At 32.0% G+C, this 17,926-nt stretch overlaps 1 protein-coding gene across 5 annotated transcripts in view; it reads left to right on the top strand.

Annotated features, from left to right (window-relative positions):
• Window positions 1–17,926, top strand: part of GPHN (gephyrin) — a 451,561-nt gene that overhangs the window by 289,326 nt on the left and 144,309 nt on the right. For 3 of the 5 annotated variants that reach the window (XM_054691156.1, XM_054691159.1, XM_054691153.1), the window contains exons 10-11: window positions 5,642–5,698; window positions 7,843–7,914. The exons of 1 other annotated variant lie outside the window; for it this stretch is intronic. In XM_054691156.1, the coding sequence (XP_054547131.1) occupies window positions 5,642–5,698; window positions 7,843–7,914 (129 nt within the window). The remainder of the gene's footprint in view (window positions 1–5,641; window positions 5,699–7,842; window positions 7,915–17,926) is intronic. One more of the 5 variants, XM_054691154.1, reaches the window with a different exon arrangement.

Here is a 17,926-nt window from a genome sequence, read left to right on the forward strand (position 1 = left end):
GAGAAGCCTTTCACGTGTAGTGACTGTAAAATGTCCTTCAGCCAGAAAATCATTCTTCATGAAGAAATCCATGTGGTAGCAAAAGAGAAGCACTTCAGCTGTCTGTTTGCTAAACAAGATACCACCAGTCATGAACCTAACCACAGACCTGAGAACTCACCAGAAAGTGCCTTCTATGTTCCTCAGGCATACAGCTTCCTTGGCCTCAGTCCCAAGGTCATATATATATATGAATATGCTTATTGATAGTTCTGTGGTATTTCTATATTTAGAGCATACTTTCTCATTACCTGGTTTATTTTCCACTTATTGTCTTACCCCACTAAAATGTAGGCTTAAGTAGGGCATCAATTTGTCGGTTTTATCTTCTAATATATTTTAGATGCCTGGAAAAGTGGCTACAAATTTCAAATAACCAGTAGATATAGCTGTCGACTAAGAAACTAGTAAACCAAACTATATGGATGACATTGTAGGTTATTTTACAATGATTTTCTAAATAAGAAAAATCTAAGTTTTTGTTTGTTTTATTGTATAGATAGGGTCTGGTCACAACAGAGATGTCTTTTGCCTGCTTTTCAGATTTATAGCAGATCTTCATAAACAATGTATTTGTTTTCATAGCTGCATTTATACCAGAACATTTTTATATCCAAGCTAAGTCATTCTAATCTTTCTAATCATGTCATTCTCATCTTTCCATTATATTGAATGGACGTTTGAAAATTATTTTTCTGTGTCATACATAAATAATAATTCTTAGGAACATATACTGTACTATTTAAAAGTTGTCTATCCCAAAATGCCTAATCTTTAATATTATACTCTTGATGGGCTTCATAGTTATAGACAGATTTAAAAATTTGGAGAAAAAACATGGATTGAATTATTCTCTCGCTAGGAGGCAGACTTTTGCTTAAAAGTCTAATTTTATGTAGATTGTATTATCTTGGAATTAAAACTGTTATAGAAACTTAGGGATCAAATTATAAATATGTAATAGTGTATAAATAAATAATTTCTTATATAATAAACCATGAGAAGTTGAAGTCTTAAAGGATTTCCTAAGATTGAAAAATATATGGGAGGAGAAAAAGAGGGGTTCAAGGATCTATGACTTGCTACCCAGATCTAACTTTTGACTCACCATTTCTTCGTTATTTTTTGCAGTTACTTCCTTGCACTTCTCTCCTTTTACTGGTTTACTTTATAATTTTATGCTTTCTCCAGAAACATATTATTTTCATTGACACACTTATATAATTATCACTTATCTGACTTTCAGTTCTTTTTTCCCCCTCTTTTTTACTTTACCTTAATAAATTACAAGTGAAGCAAATTGTTTTACAATGAAGCACTAATTTTATTGGAAAGACCGAAAAATGGTGAATTAAAATATTAACAACTTCTTAAAAGTATTTGTTTACAAGCATTTAAATTTTGAGTTTTCAAGCAAAACTTAAAAAAATCTCCAAATCATAACTACCAGAAATGTTCTGTAACTGTATGTTACATACGTACGTACATACATACGCAGATAAACATTGTATGATATTGGTTGGAAGATAAACAATTTCTAAGAAAAGTTTTCCTTCCTGGCATTGATACCCACTTTAAAAAAAAAAAAAAGCAGCTTAATAAAAAAAGGACTAAAAATTGTTTCTCTCAGGTTAGTCTGAAACTAATTAGTTAATTCTGTCCCTGCAGAAGCAAACACATTAAATGTTTAGTCTATATAATCTTATCCTGAATCTATATATAAAATATATCATGGGAATAAGAAAGGAGATTTACATTAGTCATTCTTTAGATGAGAGCCGAAATTTAATGAAAAGATCAGAGCCAGAGAACGTAAGTAATACCAGCTGTACTTCTGTTAAATTGTAACATTTCTAGTAAACCACTGATCCTCTCTAGACCTGAGATTTCACATTAATAAAACACACAAAATATACCTTTTTCTCAAGATTTTTTACCAATTTAGCAAATTAAAAAAAAAAATATGTGTACCCAGTGATATGGACACCTACCTCAATGTGGCTGCCACAAGCCCAAAATTTCTTGGAATTTTTATTTTTTTTTGAAGTCTTTTATTTTATTTAAAAATATAAAGTTGACTTTCTACCTCAAAATCTATATGTGTGCTTTAATAAAAATGTATCATTTACAACTATTCATTATTGGCAAGAGAAGTGAAGATAAAATGAGATAATTTTTTGCCCTGTTGAAAATGAAAATGATTTCACAGTAAACTCCAATTTGTAGAATTGGGCTAAATCGAAGGTAATCAATAACCCATTTTGTATTAGCATCTAGACAGTTTCTATTGTTGCTTGATATTTCTAGAATCCAAGCTCTTATTTTAGAAGGTGAATATAAATAGCAAAGTCATTTCACTGCTTTACAGGCCACATCGGTCATTATTCCCTGAGGATAGATTCCCCAGTAATTAATCCCTGAAGAAAGATTCCCAGAATGTTGCAAAAGAGGTAATATAGTACAATATTTTCAGATTATTTTTAATGGATATTTTGTTAAATTGTTCTAGCTGAGAGGCTGAATAGAAGATTGAAATGTTTTTAATCCTCTGGTTTATATCTTTACAATCTCTGAATACCTGCAAAAGGATTTCTTCAGCATAGAAAAATTGCTAGTAATAATGTTTTTTGTTTTGCTACTGGCATTATAATTCTTAATACACTTAAATTAATAACCTTAGCACTCAACTCCCACATACTTTGCATCCATTTCTCAAACTTCATTTATTTTGCAATGATTCCTATATGAATATGAACATTTGCAGTTTAATCCTTTTTAGTTACTCATAGAGATTGTTCAGTCTCATAGAAAAATATATATGAAATTAGCCAATGATAGGAGGCTTATGTAATTTTCATGAAGAGTAAATTCATCTTATACCAATGCTGATCTTTTATGATTTCTTTTAAATACTTAATCAAAGAAAAGTAATAATCACACATTTGAATAGGAATTTTTAATACTACATCACAATTGACATGGTTGACTGTAATAGATGAGAACACTATTATTTTAAATCTATTGACTTGACTTTACTTAAATTTCAGTTTATGAAACAAATCTTTTTCAAACCCTTTCAAAGCTTTTCAGTATTAGTTATTATTACCTGTTTCAGTAGCCACCAAAAAAAAAAAAAATCACAACACTTGAATTAGAGCCACTTTTGGCCTTGAGAATCACATTGGTTTTTTAAAGCCTTCCTTTTACAGTTTTGAATTTACAAAGGCAGATTTGTATACATAAAATTGATGTCAAGCATTGACAGAGGAGTTGTCTGCTCCCCAAAATACTTTCTTAAAATGTATTATAATCAATTTTTCACATACTTACTTCAGTGATTATCTTTTATCTTCTCATAACTCACTGTTTAAGTTTCTGTACTTGTACTTACATTTAGAACTAAAATGGTTTAGGAAAATTTCTTCCATTAATAAAAATAATAGCATGAATTCCTTCCAAAGTTTGAGATATAGACCTACAGATAGATAGGTGGACATATATGCATCTGTTGGAAGCATCAATTTTTCCAATCCCTTTATTTCCAGTCTATTAAATGAAAGCTATTTTATTTTTTTATATGCATCACAAAGCATTTTTAGGGAATACAACTTTAAACTAGAAATCAGAAACTGTGTGTGTTGTCCAGGACTCATCAACTTCCTTTGTAACCATGAAGAAGCTACCTCATGTTGCTAGATTTGATCTAATTTGAAGGATTCTAGAAATTTAAAAAAAAAAAAGTAGAAAATGGTGTTCACTTGTTACTAAATAACAATTCTAAAAGTATCCATGTTTCTAAAAGTTTTCAGAAAGCAACACAAGGCATTAGACTCTGCTTGTTGTAGGAAACTACCTAGTCTATCTTTATAATCAAAATATTGTTAGTCTCCATTTAAAATGGGAAACACCTTTTGATATAAAGATGTTCTCTGAGGGCCTCCCCGGTGGTGCAGCGGTTGAGCACTGGACTGCGAAGCTGCCCGCAGGCTCTGCAGCACTGGTTTGATCCAGGGCTGCTGGGTGAGGGTCCCACATGGCTCTCCTGCCGTGCCTGCTGCTCCCCTCAGCAGTGTACTTCCTCAGTCTGCCTACTCTGCTCCCTGCTCTGGCTCTGGTGAATTCTCTCACCCTCCAGTGCTTCTGACTGTACCCAGTGCTTGTATACATAAATAAATAAATCTTTAAAAAAAAAAAGTTCTCTGAGATAAAAGAAAATAGCACAAGAGAATAACAAGGTATTATTAATTCACTGTGCATACCAAGGCCCTCCCTTATAAAGTGTTGTCATTCTGATTAATAGCTGTTTCTAAATTTAAGAATTCTGTTTAACTTAGAATGAGAATTGGTGATTATCAATTGGTGATTATCTTTTGGGTATAACATTAGTTAATGGTGAAGAATTAGTAAATACTACATTAAATAAAACAAAAAGTTTGATTTTTATGTGCCAAGAGGCATTTTTCCATAACAAAAATTCAGTTTTCTCAGTTATTATTCCTAAGCAATCTCCACATGTTATCAAAGATGTCCTAAAAGGGATAAGACAATCTATAGCCTGCTCTCAGGAAATATAGTTTTATAGCATAATTAAGTCTCATTTTTCCTCAGGATTTTAACACTGGGTACTGGGCTTTACATCGATTCTTCCTTACTGTCAACAACAATAATAAAACAAAAAGGAGAATCACAGCTATCTTGCATCTGAATGGGAACCATCATTCTGCCAGTGTAGGAATCCACAGCACAGAAGTTCTTCATCTGAAACCCACCCACCCACCCACCCCACCTTTTTTATTTGCCTTCCTCTTTAATCAAAATACTAGTTTTTGTTATAGCGCCCTGAAAAAGCAAAAGAATTTTAGTTTTTGCCCCATCTAATAATAATGATGGTGGTCTTTCTTTTCTATAAAGTGATATAAAACAAGTTTCTTAAATAGCAGTTTTAATTTTCATTTCCCTTATTTTACCCATGAGGATAATTCAGCTGAAATAACAGAAAGCTTTGAGGGAGTGACTGTATCTAACTTTGGTGTGGCATTAAAATTTTCTGGTTGGGCAGCACAATTGTTTAATTGGGAATCACAGTGACAGATGAATAACCTCAGTGCTTTGGTCAACAAGCAGAGGAGCTTCACTCTGTCACCTTTCAAGAATGATGCTTGTCAGGACTGATCTTTCCACTACACTCATGTTTTTAGTCATACTAGTGTTGTTTTCTGATATTACAATGAGATAGACAGGAAACCCTGAAGAGACAAAGTTCTGTGCTCAGGTATATTTGTAATTCTTTGTTCTTCATAAACCAAATGCAAATGTAACACTACTTCAGATACTGCTTCATCAGAAGTCCCCAAGATAACTAAAAGTAAGTGCCCATTTCCTCATCTCAGGAACAGTGCCATAACAAGGACGGGATTCTAGTGACCAGCCTATATACAGAGCCTGTCTTTAGCCTCTGGGTTAGTTAATTCCTTGGCCTCCTAAGAGGTACCTCAAAGAGTCAATTGATGTTTTTGCATGTGTTACTTACTAATGTATAGAAAAATTTTTAAGTTCACTTTTTCTTTATTCTGTCTTTTTTACCCATCTTCCCTCATTGTAGCAAATTAGACGGCCGGATGAAAGCAAAGGAGTTGCTAGTAGAGTTGGATCCCTCAAAGTAAATATGTTTCTAACATTTTTTTGGCAAAATTTCGTCTATAGCCTACACTTCTTCCTTTTTTGGAGGGTGGTGGGAGGAAGGGGGCTTTTTCCATTTTCACCATCACATTTTTTTTTATTTTAATATTTTTTTGGCTGTCGGGTCATATTTTTTTGTTTGTTTGTTTGTTTAAGCTACACATAGAGCAACCAGCTGAAGGCAAGCTGCCAAATAACTAGTTTTGAATGGCACCGAAAAACAAGAAAAAGTGCAACTGCCTTATTACAGGTGCCTATAATTTGGGGTTTTAGAGTATACCGTTCCTCTGATTGATGTCACTAACTGTGTTCTAAGTTCCTGTTTCACAGAGAACTAATATTTATTTTCAGGTTATCTCCCTTTTTGGCTTTTTGGTAAAAAGTAAATTACATATTAATTTAGTGTCATTACCATATGTAGTTCATTTCAAAAAGTAGTTATGAATTAATAACTTGTATTTTATATATATGTATAATCTTATGAATTAGAAAGAAAAGGATTTTATATGTTGCTAGTAGAATGGACTCCTAATTGTATTTACGCACTCTTAATCACCTTTGCTTTTTTTTTAAGTTAAAAAATTGATATAATAATCAAAAGAAACCAATATATTTTTAAATGTTTGCCCACTTGTGTCTACGATCTGCCAGTATACAACTGGAGATTTCCAATCTGATGGTTCCATTTGCTAGTTGTTAAATATCCATTTAATCAGTACATCTTGGGCAGTACGTTAACATGTAATCACAATGAAAAGGTAAACACATTACCATCCTTAAGAAACAGACTAAGCCATTGATCACTTTTAATGCTGCCACCATAAATGCAAGTTAGAAAATTTTCTGAATTCTAAAATTATGCAGAGGAACCACCCTCCAAATTAACCACTTCTTTTATCTTAATCCTAATTGTCCTTACTGCAATAGTAACTTAATCAAATGCCAGATAATTTATTGCACTGGGAAATCCCAAAATTCAATAACTAACTTAGGGCCTAATATTGTCATTTCAATATTTTACACACTTCCAATTTGTTCCACTTAACAGTCTATGAAGCACTAGTTTCTTCACTCTTTCCTCTCCTTGCCTCTTCTGCCTTCTTAGTTTTACATTTTTGTTGTTGTTTATTTGTTTGTGTGCACACACATGAATGTGCACATGGATGAAGGTGTATATGTGTGTTTGTGTCCTTTATTCCAGACCAGCCATCTTCTCTGTTCTCTAACACTGCTGTATATGGGGTAGCAATTTTCTTAAAATGTTATTTCATTAAGGACAATAATAGGGGATGGAAAGTGTTGATTATATGCCTATATCAAAAACACGGAAAGGTAAAATTACTCAGAAAAATATGAGTTTATGTATCCTAATGATGTATTAGCAGCATTCCTCACTGTCTACCTGTGAGGTATCACTATATTTTTGTTTTTAAGAGATGATAAATTCACTGTTGTTTAGATTATGGCTTATGACTCACATTCAGTGAAAAGGTATATAGCACAGCATAGCTTTTTGGAAACTACTTCTAGTGAAATAAAGACAAAATGGCATCCATAACTGCAGCACCATATGCCATAAACTGGATTGTGTGTGCGAGTGTGTGTGTTAATTATCTCTAAGTTCAGCTTTGGATGTATAGAACTTCAAGTTATAATTGTGTATTGTGTTTTTAAGTGTATATACAATATGACTGTATATACATGCATATTTGTATAACAATAAAACATACCTTTTAGGGTTCAATCAGTTTAAATGGATGCAGTCTTAAATCAAAAGGTCTATTTGGGAAAGACAAGTTTCATAATTTTTAAATATTTACTACATATTTCTACCAAATAGAAAATTTTAATGAAAATCTCTAGGAGATAATAAGGATAGTTATAGTATTTGTTTTCTTTAATACTTTGTGGGGGGAAAGATTCTATAATTTAAATGTTGGCTTTCTAGTCATAGTTTTATTGAGTTTGTATTCTTGTTTTCTACAAAAATCTTTGATGTTTTGAAATGTTTGCCAAAGGCAGTGAGAAATGTATAACACTATGATCTTATCTTTAAAAGGAAAAAGGAAAACTGAAAAGAGAACAAGTTGCTTTTTCAATTCATTTTCTGATGTTTACATGTAGCTCCATCGAAAGCTGGAGGAGCTCAGAGATCACCTAGAAGGCAATGTGAAAGGATACTCTCTCAGAGTAAATGTACGATTTCACTTTGTGATTTTTTTTTCTTAAACTTCTGCTGACTGGTAACACCAAATCTAATTGGTTTGTCCTCTCATCTCATCTTTTTTACTTTCTGTCTCTTTCTCCCTATCTCTTTCTCTCTTTTTTAGCTGCAGCTTCATGCTCACGTTTACAAAATAACATTTAAATTGGCAGGGTAGAAGACCATCAAGTCACACTAACATTACTGTTGATTTAATGATGTTTTGGCTCCAATGCACACATACACAAACTCTTTCTTTTCAATATTAGTATTTCTTACACAATTGTATAATTTTCTGAGGCTCTTTTCATGAAATTTCATTTGGAGCTTTTCCACTGACCATGTCTTCTGCCCCTGTTGTATGTCTCAGTAGGATTATAAATTATGGCCTGAATTCAAGTGATAGAGCCTTGATGATTCAATATCAGTTGTCAAGGAAAATGATCAGTTACAGTGTCATCATAGATAACCTGGTAGGTAGACATATTTTCTGAGTTAATAAATTTCTGTTAACTAAGATTCTTTGGAAATAACTCTGAGATGCCTTTTGTTTTAAAATAAATTAGACAGTAAGCATCTTTACCAGGAACACCATTCTGTAATGTCTTACAAATACTTGAGAACCTTGAGTTATAATTGTTTGTTTTGTCTACCCAAGACAACACTTTGAAGAACAATGCCTTTTAGCCTCTTAGTACTGTATATATATATATATATATATATATATATATATATATATACAGCATACAGGTAATATTAACAATTATATTTTTATGACCAGATTGTGTGATCTTTCTCCTGAATATCTTTAAAATAAGTGTAAGCAAAATTTCTAAAATTTTAATGGTCTAAGTATAGCAGAAGAAAAGCTTAATTATAGCAGTAAATAGTTTCTGGTTCTATTTAATCCTGATAGCCCATTCCTGGAGCTTTCCTTAAAAAGTTCCTGTGATTCCTAGTCATGATTTACTTTCTCCTATGATTCTTGCCATACATTTTATTCATATTGCTATAATAGCTCAGCTATAAAGGATGGAATAAAAAAATAGACAGGGTAATTCTCTAGTTTTTCAGCTTATTTTTAATTATATACCATGCATAGTTATGTATATATCTATATTAAATTTCTGATTAATAAAATCCAAAGTCATTTTATTATTATTAATCATTAAATTACAATATATAAACAGAGAACAAAATTAATACATGTCTCATTTTTTCTACCTGTTTTTTAGAGCAAAACTTTAATGTATACTGATAATTGCTTATAAGAAATCTAAAAAAAATCTCCTAACTAGACTATCACTGTGTTAGACATTTCCAAAAGAACTACTGATCCTTAAAAAAAAAAATTATTTTTCAGCCCCCTCTCCATTATATTAAGGCACTGTTACTATTGTGGATAAGGTAAACATTATTAGGAATGAGTTTATCATTCTAATTTACCATTCTAACCATAACCTTCCAATTATAGTCTGATAAAGGGAAAAAAATACAAATACATTTTGATTTTAAAGATGCTAAAAAACATAAGATTGTAAAGCTGAGAAGTCTCTGAAGTATTTTTTTGAGTTAATCCTTTGCTATGCATATTCTTATAAACTTGAAAGATCATCCATAATCGCCCCCAGGATCTATTCCACTGTTTCTTGTAACATGTAGGAATGTTATGATTAAATCAATCTAAACCTGTCTGGATATTATTCTGGAAACCCCTAAAAAGAGTGCAGTAGCATTAATATACGTGTTTCGTGTCACACACTTCCCTAAACAATAACAGATGTGATACTATTTTTCTTTCAATCAAACCAAGACTAAGTGTTGACATTTACTAAGGCCTTTATAGTATGGAGTTTAGTATTAGATTGGGGTTAAATTAAAAGTTCTGTGCTTCAAAAATTGGGTTATCTCATATCATTCTTCAGTTTCTTTTTTCCAACACTTTACTGCATGATAAAGTACATAGTGACTAATCTCGACATCTTCATCTTTTGTTTCATTTTACTGGGTAACATTTTTTCCTGATTACCTTTTTTTCTAAAAAAAAGATTGAATATGAGATATATCAATCTAATATTCCCATTTACTAGAAAAGGATGGGGAGAAAATACTATTAAAAGGCAAATAGTTTTCTTCTTTAAAGAATTCAGCTAAGAAAAGAAGCAAATCAAATGCTTAGCTGAATATTCAGTTTTTCTCCTTCCCCTTTCATTTCCATTTCCTCAGAATGCCTTAAAATATATCTTATATATTAAAAATTGTCCCTGAGAAGCAAAATAAAGTTATTCTCAGTACCACAGTCTGTACAAACATTTTATTTCTAAGATGAGGTAAATTGGTATATGGTAACTGTTTCATTTTGTGAAAATTTGTTACAGATGTCTACATACAAGAGCAAATACATGGGGACCTTTTAAGTCATTGGAGCATTGCTAAATATTTCAATAAGGTGAAAGATTCAGAGCTATATTGCCAGTTAAAGATTTTATGTAATAGTTGGAGGTGAAACATCATTCAGAAGCTCAGGATAAGGATTTAATTAAATCATTAATAGTTGTCATCTATATGATACATTATTTCTTAGAGAGGAAAGACCCCTATGTCCTGTTTTATTATAGATACTCAGTGATATGAAGTAGAATATATTCTGTTATAATGTAATTTTTATAATATTTAATTTTACTTCTCATGAAAACATACTTATTTATCTTACACTGACTTGGGAAATATTAGATTCCTAAATTCTAAATGAAGACTAAATCACCTTTTTCTGTACATGCACAAAGCTGAAATATCTGATAAAATTACCATCTTTTGCCTAAGTAGAGTTTGCTTAATTTAATGACATTAAAAACCTACAAATACTTAGGTTGATAATGTGTTGACTGAAGAATGAAACTACATAAAGGAAAAAATTGTCTTTTTATTCAAATACATGAAGCTTGTGTAATGTATATTAAAAGTACACAAAATTGAAGAAAAGTGCAAGCAATATAAGAATTGGAAAACATAGGATGACATAATGCAAACTAATCATTTGTTTAGATACTGTAATTCAAGATAAATTTATAAAATTGATGTTAATTGGTGAAAGAGCAATGGAGTCCTAGAAAGCCTGAATGTTAAAATTTTCAGAAAATAAGAGCAGATAAATGTTCATGAAATAAAGACAAGTAGAAACAAAAGAAAGGAGAGGAGTAAAATCACCTCAAAATCAGTACCATTTTATTTTCACTCAGTCTATGTGATATGACTGTAAGCTTCCATTCAGCTACAGATTGGTTTTGACTAACCAAATATGTTAATTTTTTTAATTTTGGCAAATAGTAAAAGGGAAGGTGATGTATGAAGACAGACTGTTGGCTTATAAGTGAACTGAAAAGAAAGTTGATGAAGGAGAAGCAATATGATAATGATCTTTAAGTGATTGCTATGCTCAAATAAAAGCGTGGTATTATTGAAGAGGTAACATGTCCAACCTTAAAATGAGACTATATTTAAAACATCAAGAAAAATATTTGAATCAAATGAGAAAATAATGTATTTTGAAGAATGAGTTTTAAATATTTAACAGTTTCCTGAGCTTTGAAATAACCTAGAAGAAAATTTTTTGAAAATAGTATAAAACAGGGCTAATATAAAAATGAATTAGATAGTTGTGATTTTTATAAATCTTTTAAGATCAATATTTTATTCCAACCTTTAGTTAGTTCTGAACTAACTCAAAATTTTTGATGAAATGTTTTTGGGGGCTTTTTGCACTTTTACATTCATCATTAATGCTATAACTCAAGGGTCAGCAAACTACTGCCCTTAAGCCAGATTCTGTTTCTCTTGTGTGGGCCCTCATACTGGGAATGATTTTTGCATTTGGGAAGGGAGTTGGAGTCAACTGCATCATTTTATGACATGTGAAAATTATATGAAATTCAAATTTCAATGTCCAGAGTAAAGTTTTTTTGAAACACAGCTACACTCTTGTGTTTATACCTAGTCAGTGGTTGCATAGTTGATCAGTTGCAGCAAAAAAACTTATGGTGTAGAAATCCTAAAATAATTACTATCTGACCATTTACAGGAAAAGTTTGTCTAGACCTTCTGTAAGTAGTTAGGTTTTTGGCAGGACATTGACAAAGGGATCACTGTAATAGAGGTTGTGTAAAATTATCTTCATTTTAGAGCTTGAGTAAAGAAGAGCTACTCTTCTTGGAGTGAATGGTTTCAGATCGTTCTGCATACACTCATGTGTTTAGAAGAGTTGATCCCTGATCTTCTACCTTTACATCTTTACTCTATATTATTCCTTTTTTAGCTCTTCTCTCTTCACTTGCTATCACACACACAAAAACACACAGAGTAAGCTCACCCTAATTACCATTAAACCCTTCAAATATAGAACTGTTGTGTAGTTCTATATGGAGATCCCTTACAGAGATTTAGAATATGAAGATAAATTCCATTTCTGCCCTCTTAAATTTTTTAAAATGTGCTTTTAGATTATTTTTGCTGTATACATTGTATTTCTCTATTATGCAGATATATCTTAATAAAGATATCTCCCCTAAAACCCATGATCAACTTTTGATTTCTGTTAAATTTTTATGTTACCTTATCTGAAATCATATTCTAGAGCAACTGGGCAAGACACCCTGACATGATTAAGTAATAAATCATGATATATGTAGCACTTAAAAATCTAAGAGGTATGTACTTTGAATCATCCAACTTGGATCGAAAGTATAGCTGGAACATTAGTCCTTAGATGAGTATCTTCAGTAGCTTTTAAATGAATAAGCATCAGTTTATTTGTATACTCTACTTTTTAGGCAAATTTTGATGTCTTTTGGTTCTTGTATGTATTGTCAGCCTCCATAATCTTCCTTGTTTGACATTTTGGCATTTACTCAAATTAATAGTATGCATTTATTTACTAATTTTTCATAATTTATAAAATTATGAGTACTTTCATAGATGCTATGTAATAAATATGACCAGAATTCAATAATGATGAAGACAACAGTAAATCTATTTTAGGGTTATCTCTTCAGAAAACAGGCTACTTTTGCTACCTTTGGTTATTTGAACTCACTTAACATGCAAAGCTAATTAATACAACTCTGAGATTTCAATTCTACTGAAAAATAACAAAAATTTATGTTTCAAACACATCTATAACACATCTGTGAGTTGTTTAATATTTACTGAAGAATTGCCCTTCTCAGAATTGACTTTAATATAAAAGTAAGATGCTAATAAAAGATCTCCTAGACATGTGAATTTCTCTAGTAATCAAAAACAGAATTAACTGTGGAGGAAAAAGCCAAGACTCAAATTGTTTTGAAAGATAAAATTTTTCACTTTTATGTGTATAGTTATAGAAACATAACAAATATGCAGAGCAAGGTTTTCTTAGAATTAACATCTTGCTAAAACAAACAGATATGTAGGTATTTTGGGGGAAAAAAGGTTTAATTTCTTAATATCTATAGATTGATCATGTTTTTAAAAGTTTCTATGAGTAACCCTTTGAGTAGCTGTGATAAATTCTATCGCTGTGATGGTAAGTGTAAAACCTTCTAAATAGTATTTTTCAAGCAGTTTAGGTTATTAAGGATAGAAGAAAAAAGTTTTTCATTTATTACATAAACACTTATGAAGTGCCTACTGAATTCTGCTGTGTTGAACACAGTTAAAGAAAAAATTCAGATAACAAGTTCATTTCTGATTCCTCTACTGTGCCATCTCCTCCTATATATTCATTTCCCACCCAAATTTTGTAATTTGGAATTTCATGAAGAATTTGTAGCTAGAGAATGTAGACTTAAAAATTTAACTCATATGGCATTATGGCAACCACAGAATGAGTTGGCAGTGTAACAACCTAGAAAGAAAAAGCAGATAGTTATCACTAAAGACATGAAGATTAAAAATGGTTTAAGTATAAAATAGTTGTTTTTAAAAAATCAATGATATTCTGAATGAAAGATAGTCTGGAGAAGAGTTTTATATTCAAGTTCTTATATCTTTTATGCTGTTGCTACTGGCATATACTACATGCAGAGACTCAGTGATGCTGAAAATGGAATTATAGGAACAGGATATCAGACTACTGAGCTGGCTTTGGTGCCCTCTTTAAAGAACAATATGAAGATGTACAGTAAGTTCATCCTATAAATAAGCTAACTCATAGTTTGTGATAAACCAGTAAAAATCAGTGTGGTACCATAGGAAAAAAAGTCACCAGTGTTTTTGCTTTCCTATTAACCTTAAATGAACATCTCAGCAAGATTATGCTAGATTCTAATAAGAGAGATTCATCTCTGTCATGGACATTTCTTACATGCCAGGAATTTTTTTTTATCAGAAGGTTATCCTGAAATAGCTTGATCCCTGACATTTCAAACTCAAATGTTTGCTTATAAGGCTGTTTTATTATCTGGCAAATGTGTTGGTGATGGAGCCATCTAAATCTGAGACCCTTACTATGCTATCATTTCCTCTTTAACAGTGTTTTCTTTTCCCCACTGCAAAACCAGGCTCGGCTTCCCTCGTGCTCATCTACCTATAGTGTATCTGAGGTATACTTTGCACGTGTTTTCTTACATGGTCAACAACATGCTCGCCCTCACCATTTTTCTTATTTTATTTTCCTTTTGCCTTAATTTATTTTGCCTTGCACTTTGCACTTGGCTGGAAGGGATGAGGGTACCGATGGGGAAAAGTTAGCTGTTTTAGGTGGAAATTTCTATATATTTTATTCTGCACTTGTTATCTGAGTAACTTTTTTTGGCAGTCACTTTACCATGCAAAAGGTTAAAACCCAAATCACCAACTTAATCGTAACTACCAACTTAACTCCATAAATATTCCTTTTACCCAGGTAATTTGTCTTTAAACTCATGGTAACTAAAGACAAAGACTTCAGTTTGCAGACCTGCAGAGGTGTGTCCCTGGTAGCTGGAGATTTACATTAAATTAGTGACAATCTGTACAATTACCCACAGACACAGAAAGCATCTAAAAGTGGTTACTAAATGAGAAGTTAATGATTCCCCTATTTTTATATAAAAAAGATTTGCTCCCTTTCAAAAGCTGGTTAGGTTACTCAGGAAAAAGAAGATACTCATGTATTTATAATATTCTTAGAATCTAGAATTTATCACCCCTGAGATTCATGTTCTTTTACCAAAATATTTTATATGAAATTTGACCTACGTCCTTTGCATTTTTCAGAGATTGAATTGCTCCTTACTGTGTGAAACCACACCATAAATGGTTTTTCTGGTTTTTGTAAATCAGATTTATTGAAATATTATAAACAGATACTGAATGTCATGAGTAAACTTTCCAAAGCCGGGGCACTGTGAGTAGCTAATACGAACTTCACAATATGACTAGTAAATAAAAAGACTTTAATAGCCTTAATTTTAAATTGTGATACCTTAATTTTTTACATTATATATATAACATTCTGCATATTTTTACATTTTACAGGCCAGTATTGTCAGCTTATTTCTCATTGTGGAAATACAATGCCATGCCAAAAAAAGAAGGAAAGATAGCATTAACTAAAATACCAGTTAGTATATGCAGAACCACAGACAGAATATCATGTTTTGAATTCAAAATTTAAGAAAAAGATTTGAAAGAAATAGCATGACTAAACCCTAGATAGCCTCACAAAGTTGAATATTTAGAGTCGTCTTTTATTCTTTTGCAAGTTATAGCTATTACAGCCTTTTTTTTTTTTGAGACTGATTTTGTGGAGAATTAATTTCTTCTTGAAATATAAATTTGTAGGGAGAAGCAAAGTAATGAAAGGCAAATGAATTACTTATGATATCAGCAAAAACTTTTGAAGGGAAAATTGATATCATCTCATCATCACATTTTTCATAGGTCTTTTCTTATTCCTCAGGATTATGCTTCCCTTTGTAAAAAATATATAACCCATTTCTTTCTGCCACTTCATCCAGGCAATTCTCCATTTCCCATGAGAGTGTATAAGAAGTCTACCATTGGCATCATCTCCAATAACAGCCTACAGCATCTATCAGGGTATTACTTTCTCTGTGACAGCATGTGTACAGGAGGGCTCTGAGGTTGGAATGTGGAACTGGTTTTTGGGGAGGATGGGATTGTGTATGCTGTGGCATTTGGTCCATAGCATCCAGCTCTTAAATGAACTCTGGCTTTATCTGAGTTTGTTTATTTCATTGTGACACATGAGCTTTATTTATTTGTCATGAAGTATGTTTCTCTTTTTGTCATTTGTGGTAGGATTTCTATTCTACTCAATGCCACATCTTTGTGGACTCCATAGGTTGTGATTATGTTTAATTTATGGTGGTATAAAGAGTAAAATAATGAAGAGCTCCTTAGGGTATCTAATATTCATAATACTCATTCAGACAGCAATAGCCTTCCATAATTTTTTTCTAATTGATCTTAAATTGGTAAAGGTTTCACAAATTTTTTAACTGTTAAACTTAATAATTAGAATTTCAAGGAATGTCCTCATGTTTTATCTTTTCATTTAGAAGCCTCTTAATAGGATTGTGGTAAAGTCCATTATTTTATAGCATCATTATGAAGGTAGCCAAGCTTTCCATGGATCAGTCTCTTCTTTCCCTCACATTTTCATAATCCTCACTTACCTCCACTGCTGAAGAATAAATTCTACAACACTAATATAGCACATTGACTTTACCAAATTTATGTCACTATCTCCTATGGCATTCATAGAATGATGATGATAATGATCCCCAAACTTAAGGGGTACAAGCTTGTTGAAAAATTGATCTATCCATGAGTTTTACAAGAATGAAATAATGTGTAACTTTACCTAGCTGGTACAGCTCAGTAAGCATTATTCCATATTAATGATCACTTTGTAAAAAAAAAATACATTTCTCTTAATTTGTGATAAGTTTTGTGTTTGATATCTCACTTATCTTCACTGCAGTTGAAATGCAGATGAAAGATATTTTCATCATCCTCATTTTACAGATGAAGAAATTGAGGCGCAAAGATGTTAGACATTTTGCCCAATTCATGAATCTGGCAAGTGAATGATTTTTTTCTTAAATTCCTTGCTTTCTGGAGTTATTAAAGGTCATAAATTCTCTGAGTGGCATACAATAATCTTATATTTTTATATATATCTTCTTGGTTCTGTGTGTATGACCAAAGGGCATCCAGAAATCCCCAAACTTGATGGATGCAAGCTCTGAAAGGTATTGGGCCTTCCACTACATAAAGACAAAAAGAAGCAGACTCTTAGTATGAAAGATCTTTCATAGAATTAGTGTGCATAGAGAGGAAAGAGAAGAGAGGATATTCCTAATAATAGTTTCCTAATAAAAACCCCAAGATTACCCATCCCTTCATGGGCAAATGCTCAGCCAGACAGGGTTGATTTGAAGCAGGGCAGCTGAGGCAGAAAAACTTACCGCAAATCTAAGGCCCCTTCTGGTGAGATACAGCAAGAAAGGGGTCAAGCAAGTCTGGGACATAAGGAACAAAATAAAAGTGTAAGATAATGGTTGTCATTTTCTCTGCCAAGGAAACCACACATGTCTTTCACCCATGTGTCTCTTTCAAGTGTCTCTGTACATCTCTCCTCCATATTGTCTCCTTTCAAATTTCCCCAAGTCCCTAGGTGCAAATCAAGGCCAGTAAAGCAAGCACCCACAAAACCCACCTTCCTTTTATGTTAGAGAGCTTCACCTTGCCATTCAGCTCTGCCCCTAGTTCCTAGTAGCTAGTTTAAGATGGGTGCATGTAAGTGGGGTCAGGGAAAATGGTACTTCTCCTAAGAGTTCAAGGTTGATTATATAGTTTGCAGTTGTAGATTATAAGAGAATGTAAATCTAGGAAATAGAATGTAAATGCAAGGAATTGAATTTACATTGAATGTAAATTCAAGGAAATACTAGAAAAATTAGAATGAAATCCATTGTGTATTTTTCTTCTTTTTCTCTCATTTAATAAATGTTTTGAGCA

This window comes from Talpa occidentalis, unplaced genomic scaffold, assembly GCF_014898055.3.
Source record: "Talpa occidentalis isolate TD23 unplaced genomic scaffold, MPIMG_talOcc4v2.1 talOcc4.11, whole genome shotgun sequence".
Lineage (NCBI taxonomy): Eukaryota > Metazoa > Chordata > Mammalia > Eulipotyphla > Talpidae > Talpa > Talpa occidentalis.